At 45.3% G+C, this 15,407-nt stretch overlaps 1 protein-coding gene across 1 annotated transcript; it reads left to right on the forward strand.

Moving 5' to 3' along the window:
* The first annotated feature begins 3,553 nt into the window (after positions 1–3,553).
* DEDD (death effector domain containing) lies at positions 3,554–7,641 on the forward strand. The gene is made up of 5 exons (XM_044271946.1): positions 3,554–3,714; positions 5,129–5,544; positions 5,786–5,893; positions 5,976–6,122; positions 6,276–7,641. The coding sequence occupies exons 2-5, from the start codon at positions 5,220–5,222 to the stop codon at positions 6,650–6,652; spliced, it is 957 nt and encodes a 318-aa protein (XP_044127881.1). The 5' UTR covers positions 3,554–3,714; positions 5,129–5,219; the 3' UTR covers positions 6,653–7,641.
* Positions 7,642–15,407: the final 7,766 nt, after the last annotated feature.

The raw sequence follows: 15,407 nt of genomic DNA on the forward strand, positions 1-15,407 counted from the left end.
AGAAATTTGGGGAAACTAATAACTGTGACACACAGGGAGATGATGGGCACTAATAATTGTAACACTGGGTGATGAGGGGACACTAATGACTGTTACAGAGGGGGAGATGAGGGGACACTAATGACTGTGACACACGGGGAGATGAGGAGACACTAATGACTGTGACACACAGGGAGATGAGGGGACACTAATGACTGTGACACACAGGAAGATCAGGGGACACTAATAACTGTGGCACACAGGGAGATGAGGGGACACTAATGACCGGGACATGGAGAGATAAGGGGACACTAATGACTAAAACACAGGAAGATGAGCGGACACTAATGCCTGTGACTCAGGGGAAGATGAGGGGACACTAATAACTGTAACACAAGGGGAGATGTGGGGACATTATTGACTGTGACACAGGGAGAAATGAGGGGACACTAATGACTGTTACAGAGGGGGAGATGAGGGGACACTAATGACTGTTACAGAGGGGGAGATGAGGGGACACTAATGACCCGGACACGGAGAGATGAGGGGACACTAATGACTAAAACACAGGAAGACGAGGGGACACTAATAATTGTAACACTGGGAGATGAGGGGACACTAATGACTGTGATACGTGGAGATGAGGGGACACTAATGACTGTGACACGTGGCGATGAGGGGACACTAATTACTGTGACACAGGGGGAGATAAGGGGACACTAATGACTGTGACACACAGAGGGAGATGAGGGGACACTAATGACTGCGACACAGAGAGATACGGGGACACTAATGACTGTGACACACAGGGGGAGATGAGGGGACACTAATGACTAAAACACAGGAAGATCAGGGGACACTAATAACTGTAACACACTGGGTGATGAGGGGACACTAATGACTGTTACACAGGGGGAGATGAGGGGACACTAATGACTGTGACACAGGGGGAGATGAGGGGACACTAGTGACCGGGACACGGAGAGATGAGGGGACACTAATGACTAAAACACAGGAAGATCAGGGGACACTAATCACTGTGACACAAGGAGATGAGGGGATACTAATAACTGTTACTCAGGGGGAGATGAAGGGACACTAATGACTTAAACACAGGAAGACGAGGGGACACTAATAATTGTAACACTGGGAGATGAGGGGACACTAATGACTGTGACACATGGGGAGATGAGGGGACACTAATGACTGAAACACAGGGAGATGAGGGGACACTAATTACTGTGACACACGGGGAGATGAGGGGACACTAATGAGTGTGACACACAGGGGGAGATGAGGGGACACTAATGACTGTGACACACAGGGGGAGATGAGGGGACACTAATAACTGTGACACAGGGGGGTGAGGGGACACTAATAACTGTGACACGGGGGATGAGGGGACACTAATGACTAAAACACAGGAAGATGAGGGGACACTAATGACTGTGACACACGGGGAGAAGAGAGGACACTAATAACTGTGACACAGGGGGAGATGAGGGGACACTAATGACTGTGACACAGGGAGAGATGAAGGGACACTGATAACTGACACACAGGGAGATGAGGGGCACTAATAATTGTAACACAGGGGGAGATCTAATGACTGTGACACAGGGGGAGATGAGGGGACACTAATAACTGTGACACACAGGGGAGATGAGGGGACACTAATAACTGTGACACGGGGGGATGAGGGGACACAAATAACTGTGACACATAGGGGAGATGAGGGGACACTAATAACTGTGACACGGGGGGATGAGGGGACACTAATAACTGTGACACGGGGGGATGAGGGGACACTAATAACTGTGACACGGGGGGATGAGGGGACACTAATAACTGACACGGGGGATGAGGGGACACTAATGACTAAAACACAGGAAGATGAGGGGACACTAATGACTGTGACACAGGGGGAGATGAGGGGACACTAATGACTGTGACACACAGGGAGATGAGGGGACACTAAATACTGTGACACATGGGGAGATGAGGGGACACTAATGACTGAAATACAGGGAGATGAGGGGACACTAATGACTGTGACACATGGGGAGATGAGGGGACACTAATTACTGTGAGATAAGGGGACACTAATGACTAAAACACAGGGAGATGAGGGGACACTAATTACTGTGACACACGGGGAGATGAGGGGACACTAATGACTGCGACACAGAGAGATAAGGGGACACTAATGACTGAAACACAGGAAGATGAGGGGGCACTAATTACTGTGACACAGAGAGATGAGGGGACACTAATGACTGAAACACAGGAAGATGAGGTGCACTAATAATTGTAACACTAGGAGATGACAGAACACTAGGGGAGATGTGGGGACATTATTGACTGTGACACAGGGAGAAATGAGAGGACACTAATAACTGTGACACACAGGGGGATGAGGGGACACTTATAACTGTAACACAAGGGGAGATGAGGGGACACTAATGACTGTGACACAGGGGGGATGAGGGGGCACTAATAACAGACACACAGGGAGATGAAGGGACACTAATGACTGTGACACAGGGGGAGATGGGGGGACACTAATAACTGTGACACACGGGGGGATGAGGGGACACTTATAACTGTAACACAAGGGGAGATGTGGGGACACTAATGACTGTGACACAGGGGGGATGAGGGGACACTAATAACTGAAACACAGGAAGATGAGGGGGCACTAATTACTGTGACACAGAGAGATGAGGGGACACTAATGACTGAAACACAGGAAGATGAGGGGACACTAATAACTGACACACAGTGAGATGAGGGGACATTAATAATTGTAACACAAGGAGATGACGGAACACTAATGACTGTAACACTAGGGGAGATGTGGGGACATTAATGACTGTGACACAGGGCGAAATGAGAGGACACTAATGACTGTGACACACAGGGAGTTGAGGGGACACTTATAACTGTAACACAAGGGGAGATGTGGGGACACTAATGACTGTGACACAGGGGGAATGAGGGAGCACTAATAACAGACACACAGGGAGATGAAGGGACACTAATGACTGTGACACAGGGGGAGATGAGGGGACACTAATAACTGTAACACAAGGGGAGATGTGGGGACACTAATGACTGTGACACACAGGTTGATGGGGGACACTAATAACTGTAACACAGGGGAGATGAGGGGACAATAATAACTGTGACACAGAGAGATGAAGGGACTCTAATAACTGTGACACACAAGAAGAGACAGTAATAAGTGTAACACACAGGAGAGGAGATTAACTATGGGTTGCTATAGGTAACAGCAGTTTTCCCCAGTGGGGTCAGAGGTTACTACGGAAGCCTTGTGCGGACAGTCTTTGGTCTTGGCTAGTTCATTACATTTTACTCTCTTGATACTGCTCATAGGGTACTAGCATGCCCACTTCCAAGATGGCCGCCTCTCTATGACGACTAAGGCAGTGAAGCCTCCTACTCACTCCCTGTGCGTGCCCCTACGTCGCCCACAGTTAAGATGTCTTCCCTGTTGTCATTGTTCTCTATGGGACTGAAGCCGAGCTACGGAAAGTAGAGAGGTCCAATCCCCGACCGAGCTCCGCCTCTTCCAACGGCAACGGTGCCCGGATGTTCCCGTCTCCCTGAGCTGCTGCTGATAGAGAAGCTGACGGTTCCGTAATGGTTGCTCCGTCCTGAGAGCGCAGTGAGGAGGCGGTGGCGCAGGGTGGCAGTGTGTGACAGCGCCGGCTGGTAAGAGACTGGGGCCGTGCCCGGGCCTGGTGCTCCCCCATGGCCTGAAGCACCCCAAGTACATAGCATGTGTGTATGGAGAGGGCCCAGAGCCCCCCTCATGTAGCCTGTGCCCCCAGTGCTGCCCCCCACCCAGTAAGTGCAGAATTGGAGGTGCCCCCCATGTAATAGGAGGTCACCCCCCACTGTAGTGTCTGGGGCACGGTTTGGGTCCACGCCCCCAGTGTTGCCCCCTGCCCACATGTGCCTCCAGCTGTATTTACCCCGGTGCATTGCCCCTCCCCCATTCACTGGAGTTGCACCCACTGTGCCTGATCCGCACCCCCGTTACCACCGCCATCAGGGCACTGAGGGTTCCCCTTTATTTCTATAAAGTTTCAGCGCTTTTTCCAGTTCCTCACCGTTGTCAAGATTTCTGCTTGCTGCCAGTGAATGGAAACATTCATCTGACCTGATCCGTCTCCCAGCTGAGGGTCTGTTACTGTGGCATCCAGTCCTGTGCGGATAGTTGGTTGTCAGTCTGGAGTCCGGGTGCAAATCTCTGGATCGGATACAATTGTGCCAAACTCTCAGCTGTGAGGAGCTGGAGGTCCGCTTCTGGGTCTGTTCACTGACAGCAATCAGAGATTTTGGAAATGACACAAAGCCTATTAGAGAGGTGTAGAATGTATCATTGTATAATTCTCGTACCCGGTATAGGGGCCCCCTGACTCCGGGCCCCCGTCCAGCAACACTGTCCAATGCTGGAAGCTGTGGCCATTCATTGGTGGAACATTGTGGCTCCCTCTAGGGGTGGGATCGCTGGACCACAGCCCCACCTCCAGGCTGATAGCCCCACCCACACTGTACCGCCATAGAGAGCGCTGTATTGTCAGGGTCATCTGAGACAGCCGGTCACCGGGCCCCCAGTAATTTCTCCACAAACCGCACTCATGAGGCCCCTCCAAGGGTATTCTGAGATGTCTGTGGTCTCCAGCAGCACAGAGGATTTCAGGAGAGGAGTGTGCTGATCTTGTGGAGGTCACAGGCTGAGAGTTGCATAGTGGAAGGGGCAGGGTCCTCCCAGCAGCACAGAGGATTTCAGGAGAGGAGTGCACTGATCTTGTGGAGGTCACAGGATGAGAGTTACATAGTGGAAGGAGCAGGGTCCCAGCAGCACAGAGGATTTCAGGAGAGGAGTGTGCTGATCCTGTGGAGGTCACAGGATGAGAGTTACATAGTAATAGGAGCAGAGTCCTCCTAGCAGCACAGAGGATTTCAGGAGAGGAGTGCACTGATCTTGAGGAGGTCACAGAATGAGTTACATAGTTGAAGGAGCAGAACCCACAGCAGCACAGAGGATTTGCGTCGGCCTGTCCAGCGGCGGTGCTGGGGTCTCCACAGTAGTCTGACTGTCTCTTCTTTCACTGTACAGAGGACATTGGTATTTCCTTGTGTCGGAGGCGGCTGGAGGAGGAGGAGGAGGAGGAGGAGGAGAGCAGCGCCCGGGCCTTGAGGTTCCAGCCATGGCCCACCTGAAGCGGAGCTGGGAAGAGGCCTGGTCGGAGGAGGAGTGGGATCGGGAGCACGGACTGTACAGCCTGCACCGGATGTTTGACATTGTGGGCACCCACCTGACGCACCGGGACGTGCGGGTCCTCTCCTTCCTCTTTGTGGACGTTATTGATGACTATGAGAGGGGCATGATCCGCAGCGGCCGGGACTTCCTGCTCGCTCTGGAGAGGCAGGGCCGCTGCGACGAGACCAACTTCCGTCAGGTTCTGCAGCTATTGAGGATCATCACCAGGCACGACCTGCTCCCCTACGTGACGCTGAAGAGGAGGAAGGCCGGTGAGTTCCCCCTCTTCTTAAGGTGGCGTGGCCTAATCCAATTAACAAGCGGAGGTGATGGCGCCCTGCTTACCTACTGAAGGGGGCGCTTTGGCGTTCATTGATGGGGGGAGGATGTGTAAGGAGCACAGTGCTGGTTATAATGTAAATTCTGCTTGCAGTACCTCAACTTGTCACCAGGTGGTGCTGCAGATTTTACTTCTTGCAAATAAATGTCCTCTTGCCCTGGTGTATCTTGCAGTTTGCCCGGATCTTGTAGATAAATACCTCGAGGAGACGTCCATTCACTACGTCACGCCGCGGACGCACAGCAGCGCAGAGCCGGGCACAGAACAGCCGCAAACTACTGGTAAGATGCCGTTACTGCCGCCTGGTATTGTGTGATTCAGCACTGTATACTTAGATTTCTGACTCGCTGAATTCTCCCCCAGCGATGCCGCAGCATCCCATGGTCTGCTCCCCCCCCTCCGGGCCCCAGATCTGCACAAAGAGACCCGGCAGGGGGCGACCACCCCTCAGCAGTCAGAGGAAGAGGAGGAAATCCATCACACCAGACCCTAAGGAGAAACAGACGTGCGGTAAGTCATTCCTTCAGAGCTGCATTCATAATTCTGCTGCTTCACTGTTTCTCATGTAATGCTTTGAGGAACATGATGCGTAGTGGTGGGTATGCATTGGCAATGTGGCACCATGTGACCACCATTAACCCCGCCTCTTTTCCCTCCCCCCAGACATCCGGCTGCGGGTACGAGCAGAGTACTGCCAGCACGAAACGGCCCTTCAAGGAAACGTCTTCTCCAACAAGCAGGACCCTTTAGAACGACAGTTTGAACGTTTCAACCAGGCGAACACCATCTTAAAATCTAGGGACCTTGGCTCTATAATCTGCGACATCAAGTTCTCCGAGCTCACCTACCTGGACGCCTTCTGGCGTGACTACATCAACGGCTCGCTGCTGGAAGCGCTGAAAGGCGTCTTTATCACAGACTCGCTCAAGCAGGCGGTTGGCCACGAGGCCATCAAACTACTGGTCAACGTGGACGAGGAAGATTACGAAATTGGCCGCCAGAAACTGCTACGAAATTTAATAGTGCAAAGTTCCCTGTGACACCAAGGAAACCCCTTTGAGGATACGTCTGGCGCCGCTTAGCAAACATGGCGGCCGATCATCATGGATCCCCCTGAACCTCAATCAGTTAATTTTTTTTATATATATATATGTGTGTATATATATATATGATTAAAAATTGACAAAAAAAATGGAGCTCTATGAACCCAGGAGCGGTAAACACTGTGTGGCGGTGAGGTGCGCGCCCATCCCGCTGTGAATACTGCACCTATATCATAACAATATATATATTTATGTACATATATAGATATATATAAAGCAGGACTATACATGTGGACTGGCATCCAATGTGCCCCGCCCCCTTCAGGTCACCTGATGTGGCACCTCCCCTGAGGAGCATTGAAATTTCAGTCAACCCGTATCGTGTGTTTGTATGTTTCGTGCACATTTTTATTTTATTTTTTGACAAATTACAGTTCTCGTCCTTTTGGGGCGGAGAGGTCGTGTGTGGCCGCCGGATATTCGCCATTTTTTATTATTTTTTCTATTTAGATAAAGCAAAGTTTCCAGCCTATTTTGTAGCAAAGCGCGGCCTTAATACCCAGTCACCATAGTCACCTCGTATTTGTGTGTCCTCCCTGCACCCAGGGGGGGGAACGTGTTACTGATCTGTTGTCTGTGGGGCGAGATTTCGGCGACCATGCACAATTCGATTTTGGGATATAGATCGGATTTAAAAAAAATTGCTAAAGTCAGATTTTTTTGTTTTTATGAGGTACAGTTTACATTCTTTGTGTCTTCACCCGTGTCATGACTATAAATGTTATATCATGTGTTTACCGGACGCAGAAATGGCTGCCATTTTTGTTTCAATACCCCCCCCTCCTCCCGAAACTGTGGGCACTTATTATTCGCAGCATATGTGACTCTGGAGTGTAGCCAGGACCCTGATCATCCCACCGGGGACGTCCTCAGTGAAGATCTGATTGTACCGTGTGAGCGCACAATAAACGTTACCTAGAAATGGTGCCGTTCCTCCTCTGTGGTGATCTGTCTCGTCAGTGTTACCGCTCCTTCTCTTACAGGAATCATTCAAAACGAGCAAAAATGGTTTTTGTTTTGATTTATGAAAGAAATCGGAAATGAAAAAAACGGCAAAAATTCCCACCGAGTTTTAAATATTTTTTTCTGCTCAGAAACTCCAAATAAACAATCACAAATGGTGGAATCCTGAAGCCTGTATCGCGGTGTTCTGGTTTTCTCCAGAGGAGGCAGTATTGTGTCAGTTATATACTTGTACATACAGTGGCATGCATAAGTTTGGGCACCCCCTGGTCACAATTCCTGGGCCGTCTTACACACTTTGCTCGAGGGCTGAAACGATTACTTGATGGAGTCGAGTAATTCGACACCAAAAAATCCTCTGCACATTTTTGGCATCGAGGATTCGTTTGTGTCACGTGACCATGGAGCGCTTGCTATTACTCCTGCTCTGTGGTCTCCCGCAATACTCGCCTTTCCAGCAGGGGGCCTCCGGACACTCCACAGCGCGTCCATGTTCCCGCGCCGCACTGACCTCCTGACGTACGCACGCCGCGACCTGATGCGCTGTGTGACGTCAGACGCAGAGCAGCAGGGAACGATGGAGTGTCGGCGGCGCCCCCCGCTGGAAAGGTAAGATGGTGAGACTAAGGCCGGGCGCCCGGAGTGCACAGCGTCATAGCAACCAATAACGCTGTGCACTCTGGGTGTCAGGAGGAGCGGGGGGGAGACGATTTCACAAGGGGTGGGGGAGAGCTGGGGGATCTGATGCACTTGGGCTGATCACACTGGGGGGGGCGAAGGGTGTAGGGGTCTGATGAGTTTTTATATAAGAAAACTGTCTATTAATTTTTTCTTATTAGATTACTCGATTAATTGTAAAAATAATCAATAGAATACTTCTAAAATAATCGTTTTACTGCAGCCCTACTCTGCTCCTTTGAGGAATTTTCCTCCATTCTTCTGTGACATTCTGAGCCGTCTTGCATGCTCTGCTCTTTTGAGGTCTATCCACAGATTTTCAATGATGTTCAGATCAGGGGACTGTGAGGACCATGGCATAACCTTCAGGGGACTGTGAGGACCATGGCAGAACCTTCAGGGGACTGTGAGGACCATGGCAGAACCTTCAGGGGACTGTGAGGGCCATGGTAGAACCTTCAGGGGACTGTGAGGGCCATGGTAGAACCTTCAGCAGATCAGGGGGCTGTGAGGGCCACGGTAGAACCTTCAGGGGACTGTGAGGGCCACGGTAGAACCTTCAGGGGACTGTGAGGGCCACGGTAGAACCTTCAGGGGACTGTGAGGGCCATGGTAGAACCTTCAGGGGACTGTGAGGGCCATGGTAGAACCTTCAGGGGACTGTGAGGGCCATGGTAGAACCTTCAGGGGACTGTGAGGGCCATGGTAGAACCTTCAGGGGACTGTGAGGGCCATGGTAGAACCTTCAGGGGACTGTGAGGGCCATGGTAGAACCTTCAGGGGACTGTGAGGGCCATGGTAGAACCTTCAGGGGACTGTGAGGGCCATGGCAGAACCTTAAGGGGACTGTGTGGGCCATGGCAGAACCTTCAGGGGACTGTGTGGGCCATGGCAGAACCTTCAGGGGACTGTGTGGGCCATGGCAGAACCTTCAGGGGACTGTGTGGGCCATGGTAGAACCTTCAGGGGACTGTGAGGGCCATGGTAGAACCTTCAGGGGACTGTGAGGGCCATGGTAGAACCTTCAGGGGACTGTGAGGGCCATGGTAGAACCTTCAGGGGACTGTGAGGGCCATGGTAGAACCTTAAGGGGACTGTGTGGGCCATGGCAGAACCTTCAGGGGACTGTGTGGGCCATGGCAGAACCTTCAGGGGACTGTGTGGGCCATGGCAGAACCTTCAGGGGACTGTGTGGGCCATGGCAGAACCTTAAGGGGACTGTGTGGGCCATGGCAGAACCTGCAGGGGGCTGTGAGGGCCATGGCAGAACCTGCAGGGGGCTGTGAGGGCCATGGTAGAACCTTTAGCAGATCAGGGGACTGTGAGGGCCATGGTAGAACCTTTAGCAGATCGGGGGGCTGTGAGGACCATGGTAGAACCTCCAGCTGGCGCTGTTTGAGGTCGTCAGTTGTGGATTTTGAGTTATGTTTAAAGGGGTTCTGCAGTTTTTTTAAACTGATGATCTATCCTCTGGATATATCATCTGCGGGTGTCCGACTCCCGGGACCCCTACCAATCAGCTGTTTTAGAAGGCAGTGGAGTTGGCAGTAGCGCCGGCAGCCTTCTCGCTGTTTACTGCAGGCCCAGTGATGTCACGACTATTATCAATGGCCTGGGTGGGGCTAAGCTCCATTCAAGTGAACAGAGCTTAGCCCCGCCCAGACCAATGATACTAGTCGTGATGTCACTGGGCCTGCGGTAAACAGCGAGAAGGCTGCCGGCGCTACTGCCGTCTCAAACAGCTACCCGGGACCCCCGCCGATCAGATGCTGATGATCTATCCAGAGGATAGATCATCAGTTTAAAAAAACTGCAGAACCCCTTTTAAGATCATTATCTATTTGTAGAGGCCATCCCAGTTTCAGTTTTTTTTACAGTTGTTGTTCTGTTTGTTTCCAGAATTTGCTGGAATTTCATTGAATCCCTTCTTCCCTTTACCCGCGAAATGTTCCCCGTGCCATCGGCTGCAACACAACCCCCAAGTATGATTGGACAGGTCGTCTTTTCATGAAATTCTGGGCCCTTTTTTCTCCCAACATACCTTTGCTCGTTGTGGCCAGAGACTTCTATTTTACCCTCATTAGTCCACAGGATGCACGAGGCTTGTTTAGATGTTCTTTTGCAGAATTTTGTGCTGAGGATGAAGGTCATGTGTGTGCAGGTGTTGCTGAACAGTAGAACAATGTACCACAACTCCAGAGTCTGCTAAATCTTACTGAAGGTCTTTTGCAGTCAAGCGGGTTTTCTGATTTGCCTTTCTAGCAATCCTATAAGCAGATGTCTTGGTCTTCCAGCTCTTGTATCTTCTCGCCTTCTCCTGCTTTGTGTGCCTCAGCTATTCAGGAGAACCTATGGCTGCTGTTCTGTAGGACAAGGATTGAGGAGTCTGGGTATTAATAAAGCTTTGAAAGTTTCATCACCTTTAGAACAAGTTTTAACCCTAACAGGCGACTAGAGGGGGTTGTCCGGGTTTAGAGCTGAACCCGAACATATCCCCATTTTCACCCAGGCATGCCCCCCCCCCCCCCCCCCCCCCCCCTCTGACTTGAGCATCGGAGCAGTTAAAGCCTCCGCCCGGCAGTGTGTTATTGTAAATAAAAGAGCCCTTGCCCTGCCCATGAAATGCTCTGATGCCCACATCAGGGGGGGCTGCCTGGGTGAAATTATGGGTATGTCCGGGTTCGGCTCTGAACCCCGACAACCCCTTTAAGGTCTGAGACCTCAGTCAAAAAGTTATTTGAGCCCTCAAATCTCCTTGGGTTCTCACACTATTGCAACGTTCTCTTTTCCTTTTTTTCACTCTAAAATTGTGCAAAACCAAAATAATCCACTGATATTGCTTAAAATGCTGAAAAATGTTTTTCAACTTTTACTTTATGCCTTTTGGAGATCATTTTATCTTCAACTTGCTTAACTGTTCTCAGTACCAATAATTGTGACCAGGGGTGCCCAAACATGCCACTGTAGCAGCGGTATTATAGTAGTTATATTCTTGTACATAGGAGCAGTATTATAATAGTTATATTCCTGTACATAGGAGGCAGTATTATAGTAGTTATATTCTTGTACACAGGAGGCAGTATTATAGTAGTTATATTCTTGTACATAGGAGGCAGTATTATAGTAGTTATATTCTTGTACATAGGAGCAGTATTATAGTAGGTATATTCTTGTACATAGGAGCAGTATTATAGTAGTTATATTCTTGTAATAGGAGCAGTATTATAGTAGTTATATTCTTGTACATAGGAGCAGTATTATAGTAGTTATATTCTTGTATATAGGAGCAGTATTATAGTAGTTATATCCTTGTACGTAGGAGCAGTATTATAGCAGTTATATCCCTGTACATAGGAGGCAGTATTATAGCAGTTATATTCTTGTACATAGGAGCAGTATTATAGTAGGTATATTCTTGTACATAGGAGTAGTATTATAGTAGTTATATTCTTGTACATAGGAGCAGTATTATAGTAGTTATATTCTTGTACATAGGAGCAGTATTATAGTAGTTATATTCTTGTACATAGGAGCAGTATTATACCAGTTATATTCTTGTACATAGGAGCAGTATTATAGTAGTTATATTCTTGTACATAGGAGCAGTATTATAGTAGTTATATTCTTGTACATAGGAGCAGTATTATAGTAGTTATATTCTTGTACATAGGAGGCAGTATTATAGTAGTTATATTCCTGTACATAGGAGCAGTATTATAGTAGTTATATTCTTGTACATAGGAGCAGTATTATAGTAGTTATATTCTTGTACATAGGAGCAGTATTATAGTAGTTATATTCTTGTACATAGGAGCAGTATTATACCAGTTATATTCTTGTACATAGGAGCAGTATTATAGTAGTTATATTCTTGTACATAGGAGCAGTATTATAGTAGTTATATTCTTGTACATAGGAGCAGTATTATAGTAGTTATATTCTTGTACATAGGGGCAGTATTATAGTAGTTATAGTCTTGTACATAGGAGCTAGTATTATAGTAGTTATATTCTTGTACATAGGAAGCAGTATTATAGTAGTTATATTCTTGTATATAGGAGCAATATTATAGTAGTTATATTCTTGTACATAGGAGCAGTATTATAGTAGTTATATTCTTGTACATAGGAGGCAGTATTATAGTAGTTATATTCTTGTACATAGGAGGCAGTATTATAGTAGTTATATTCCTGTACATAGGAGCAGTATTATAGTAGTTATATTCTTGTACATAGGAGCAGTATTATAGTAGTTATATTCTTGTACATAGGAGCGGTATTATAGTAGTTATATTCTTGTACATAGGAGCAGTATTATAGTAGTTATATTCTTGTACATAGGAGGCAGTATAATAGTAGTTATATTCTTGTACATAGGATGCAGTATTATAGTAGATATATTCTTGTACATAGGAGCATTATTATAGTAGTTATATTCTTGTACATAGGAGCATTATTATAGTAGTTATATTCTTGTACATAGGAGCAGTATTATAGTAGTTATATTCTTGTACATAGGAGCAGTATTATAGTAGTTATATTCCTGTACATAGGAGGCAGTATTATAGTAGTTATATTCTTGTACATAGGAGGCAGTATTATAGCAGTTATATTCTTGTACATAGAAGCAGTATTATAGTAGATATATTCTTGTACATAGGAGCAGTATTATAGTAGTTATATTCCTGTACATAGGAGGCAGTATTATAGTAGTTATATTCTTGTACATAGGAGCAGTATTATAGTAGTTATATTCTTGTATATAGAAGCAGTATTATAGTAGTTATATTCTTGTATATAGAAGCAGTATTATAGTAGTTATATTCCTGTACATAGGAGGCAGTATTATAGTAGTTATATTCTTGTACATAGGAGCAGTATTATAGTAGTTATATTCTTGTATATAGAAGCAGTATTATAGTAGTTATATTCTTGTATATAGAAGCAGTATTATAGTAGTTATATTCCTGTACATAGGAGGCAGTATTATAGTAGTTATATTCTTGTACATAGGAGCAGTATTATAGTAGTTATATTCTTGTACATAGAAGCAGTATTATAGTAGATATATTCTTGTACATAGGAGCAGTATTATAGTAGTTATATTCCTGTACATAGGAGGCAGTATTATAGTAGTTATATTCTTGTACATAGGAGCAGTATTATAGTAGTTATATTCTTGTACATAGGAGCAGTATTATAGTAGTTATATTCTTGTACATAGGAGCAGTATTATAGTAGTTATATTCTTGTACATAGAAGCAGTATTATAGTAGATATATTCTTGTACATAGGAGCAGTATTATAGTAGTTATATTCCTGTACATAGGAGGCAGTATTATAGTAGTTATATTCTTGTACATAGGGGCAGTATTATAGTAGTTATATTCTTGTACATAGGAGCAGTATTATAGTAGTTATATTCTTGTACATAGGAGCAGTATTATAGTAGTTATATTCTTGTATATAGGAGCAGTATTATAGTAGTTATATCCTTGTACATAGGAGCAGTATTATAGTAGTTATATTCTTGTACGTAGGAGCAGTATTATAGCAGTTATATCCCTGTATATAGGAGCAGTATTATAGCAGTTATATTCTTGTACATAGGAGCAGTATTATAGTAGTTATATTCTTGTACATAGGAGCGGTATTATAGTAGTTATATTCTTGTACATAGGAGGCAGTATTATAGTATTTATATTCTTGTACATAGGAGCAGTATTATAGTAGTTATATTCTTGTACATAGGAGCAGTATTATAGTAGTTATATTCTTGTACATAGGAGGCAGTATTATAGTATTTATATTCTTGTACATAGGAGCAGTATTATAGTATTTATATTCTTGTACATAGGAGCAGTATTATAGTAGTTATATTCTTGTACATAGGAGGCAGTATTATAATATTTATATTCTTGTACATAGGAGCAGTATTATAGTAGTTATATTCTTGTACATAGGAGCAGTATTATAGTAGTTATATTCTTGTACATAGCAGCAGTATTATAGCAGTTATATTCTTGTACATAGGAGGCAGTATTATAGTAGTTATATTCCTGTACATAGGAGGCAGTATTATAGTAGTTATATTCCTGTACACAGGAGCAGTATTATAGCAGTTATATTCTTGTATATAGGAGGCAGTATTATAGTAGTTATATTCCTGTACATAGGAGCGGTATTATAGTAGTTATATTCTTGTACATAGGAGCGGTATTATAGTAATTATATTCTTGTACATAGGAGCAGTATTATAGCAGTTATATTCTTGTACATAGGAGGCAGTATTATAGCAGTTATATTCTTGTACATAGGAGCAGTATTATAGTAGTTATATTCTTGTACATAGGAGCAGTATTATAGTAGATATATTCTTGTACATAGGAGGCGGTATTATAGTAATTATATTCTTGTACATAGGAGCAGTATTATAGCAGTTATATTCTTGTACATAGGAGCAGTATTATAGCAGTTATATTCCTGTACATAGGAGGCGGTATTATAGTAGTTATATTCTTGTACATAGGAGCAGTATTATAGTAGTTATATTCTTGTACATAGGAGCAGTATTATAGTAGTTATATTCTTGTACATAGGAGCAGTATTATAGTAGTTATATTCTTGTACATAGGAGGCAGTATTATAGTAGTTATATTCCTGTACATAGGAGCAGTATTATAGCAGTTATATTCTTGTACATAGGAGGCAGTATTATAGTAGTTATATTCTTGTACATAGGAGGCAGTATTATAGCAGTTCTATTCTTGTACATAGGAGCAGTATTATAGTAGTTATATTCTTGTACATAGGAGCAGTATTATAGTAGTTATATTCTTGTACATAGGGGGCAGTATTATAGTAGTTATATTCTTGTACATAGGAGCAGTATTATAGCAGTTATATTCCTGTACATAGGAGCAGTATTATAGTGGTTATATTCTTGTATATAGGAGCAGTATTATAGTGGTTATATTCTTGTATATAGGAGCAGTATTATAGTGGTTATATTCTTGTATATAGGAGCAGTATTATAGTGGTTATATTCTTGT

This window comes from Bufo gargarizans, chromosome 11 (assembly GCF_014858855.1).
Source record: "Bufo gargarizans isolate SCDJY-AF-19 chromosome 11, ASM1485885v1, whole genome shotgun sequence".
In the NCBI taxonomy this organism is placed as follows: Eukaryota; Metazoa; Chordata; class Amphibia; order Anura; family Bufonidae; genus Bufo; species Bufo gargarizans.

Excerpts from the sequence above, each read along its gene's own strand:
- DEDD (XM_044271946.1), top strand. The coding sequence starts at position 5,220 with ATGGCCCACCTGAAGCGGAGCTGGGAAGAGGCCTGGTCGGAGGAGGAG. Across the intron at positions 5,545-5,785 it reads GCTGAAGAGGAGGAAGGCCG|TTTGCCCGGATCTTGTAGAT; the intron begins GTGAGTTCCCCC and ends TGTATCTTGCAG. Across the intron at positions 6,123-6,275 it reads TAAGGAGAAACAGACGTGCG|ACATCCGGCTGCGGGTACGA; the intron begins GTAAGTCATTCC and ends CCCTCCCCCCAG.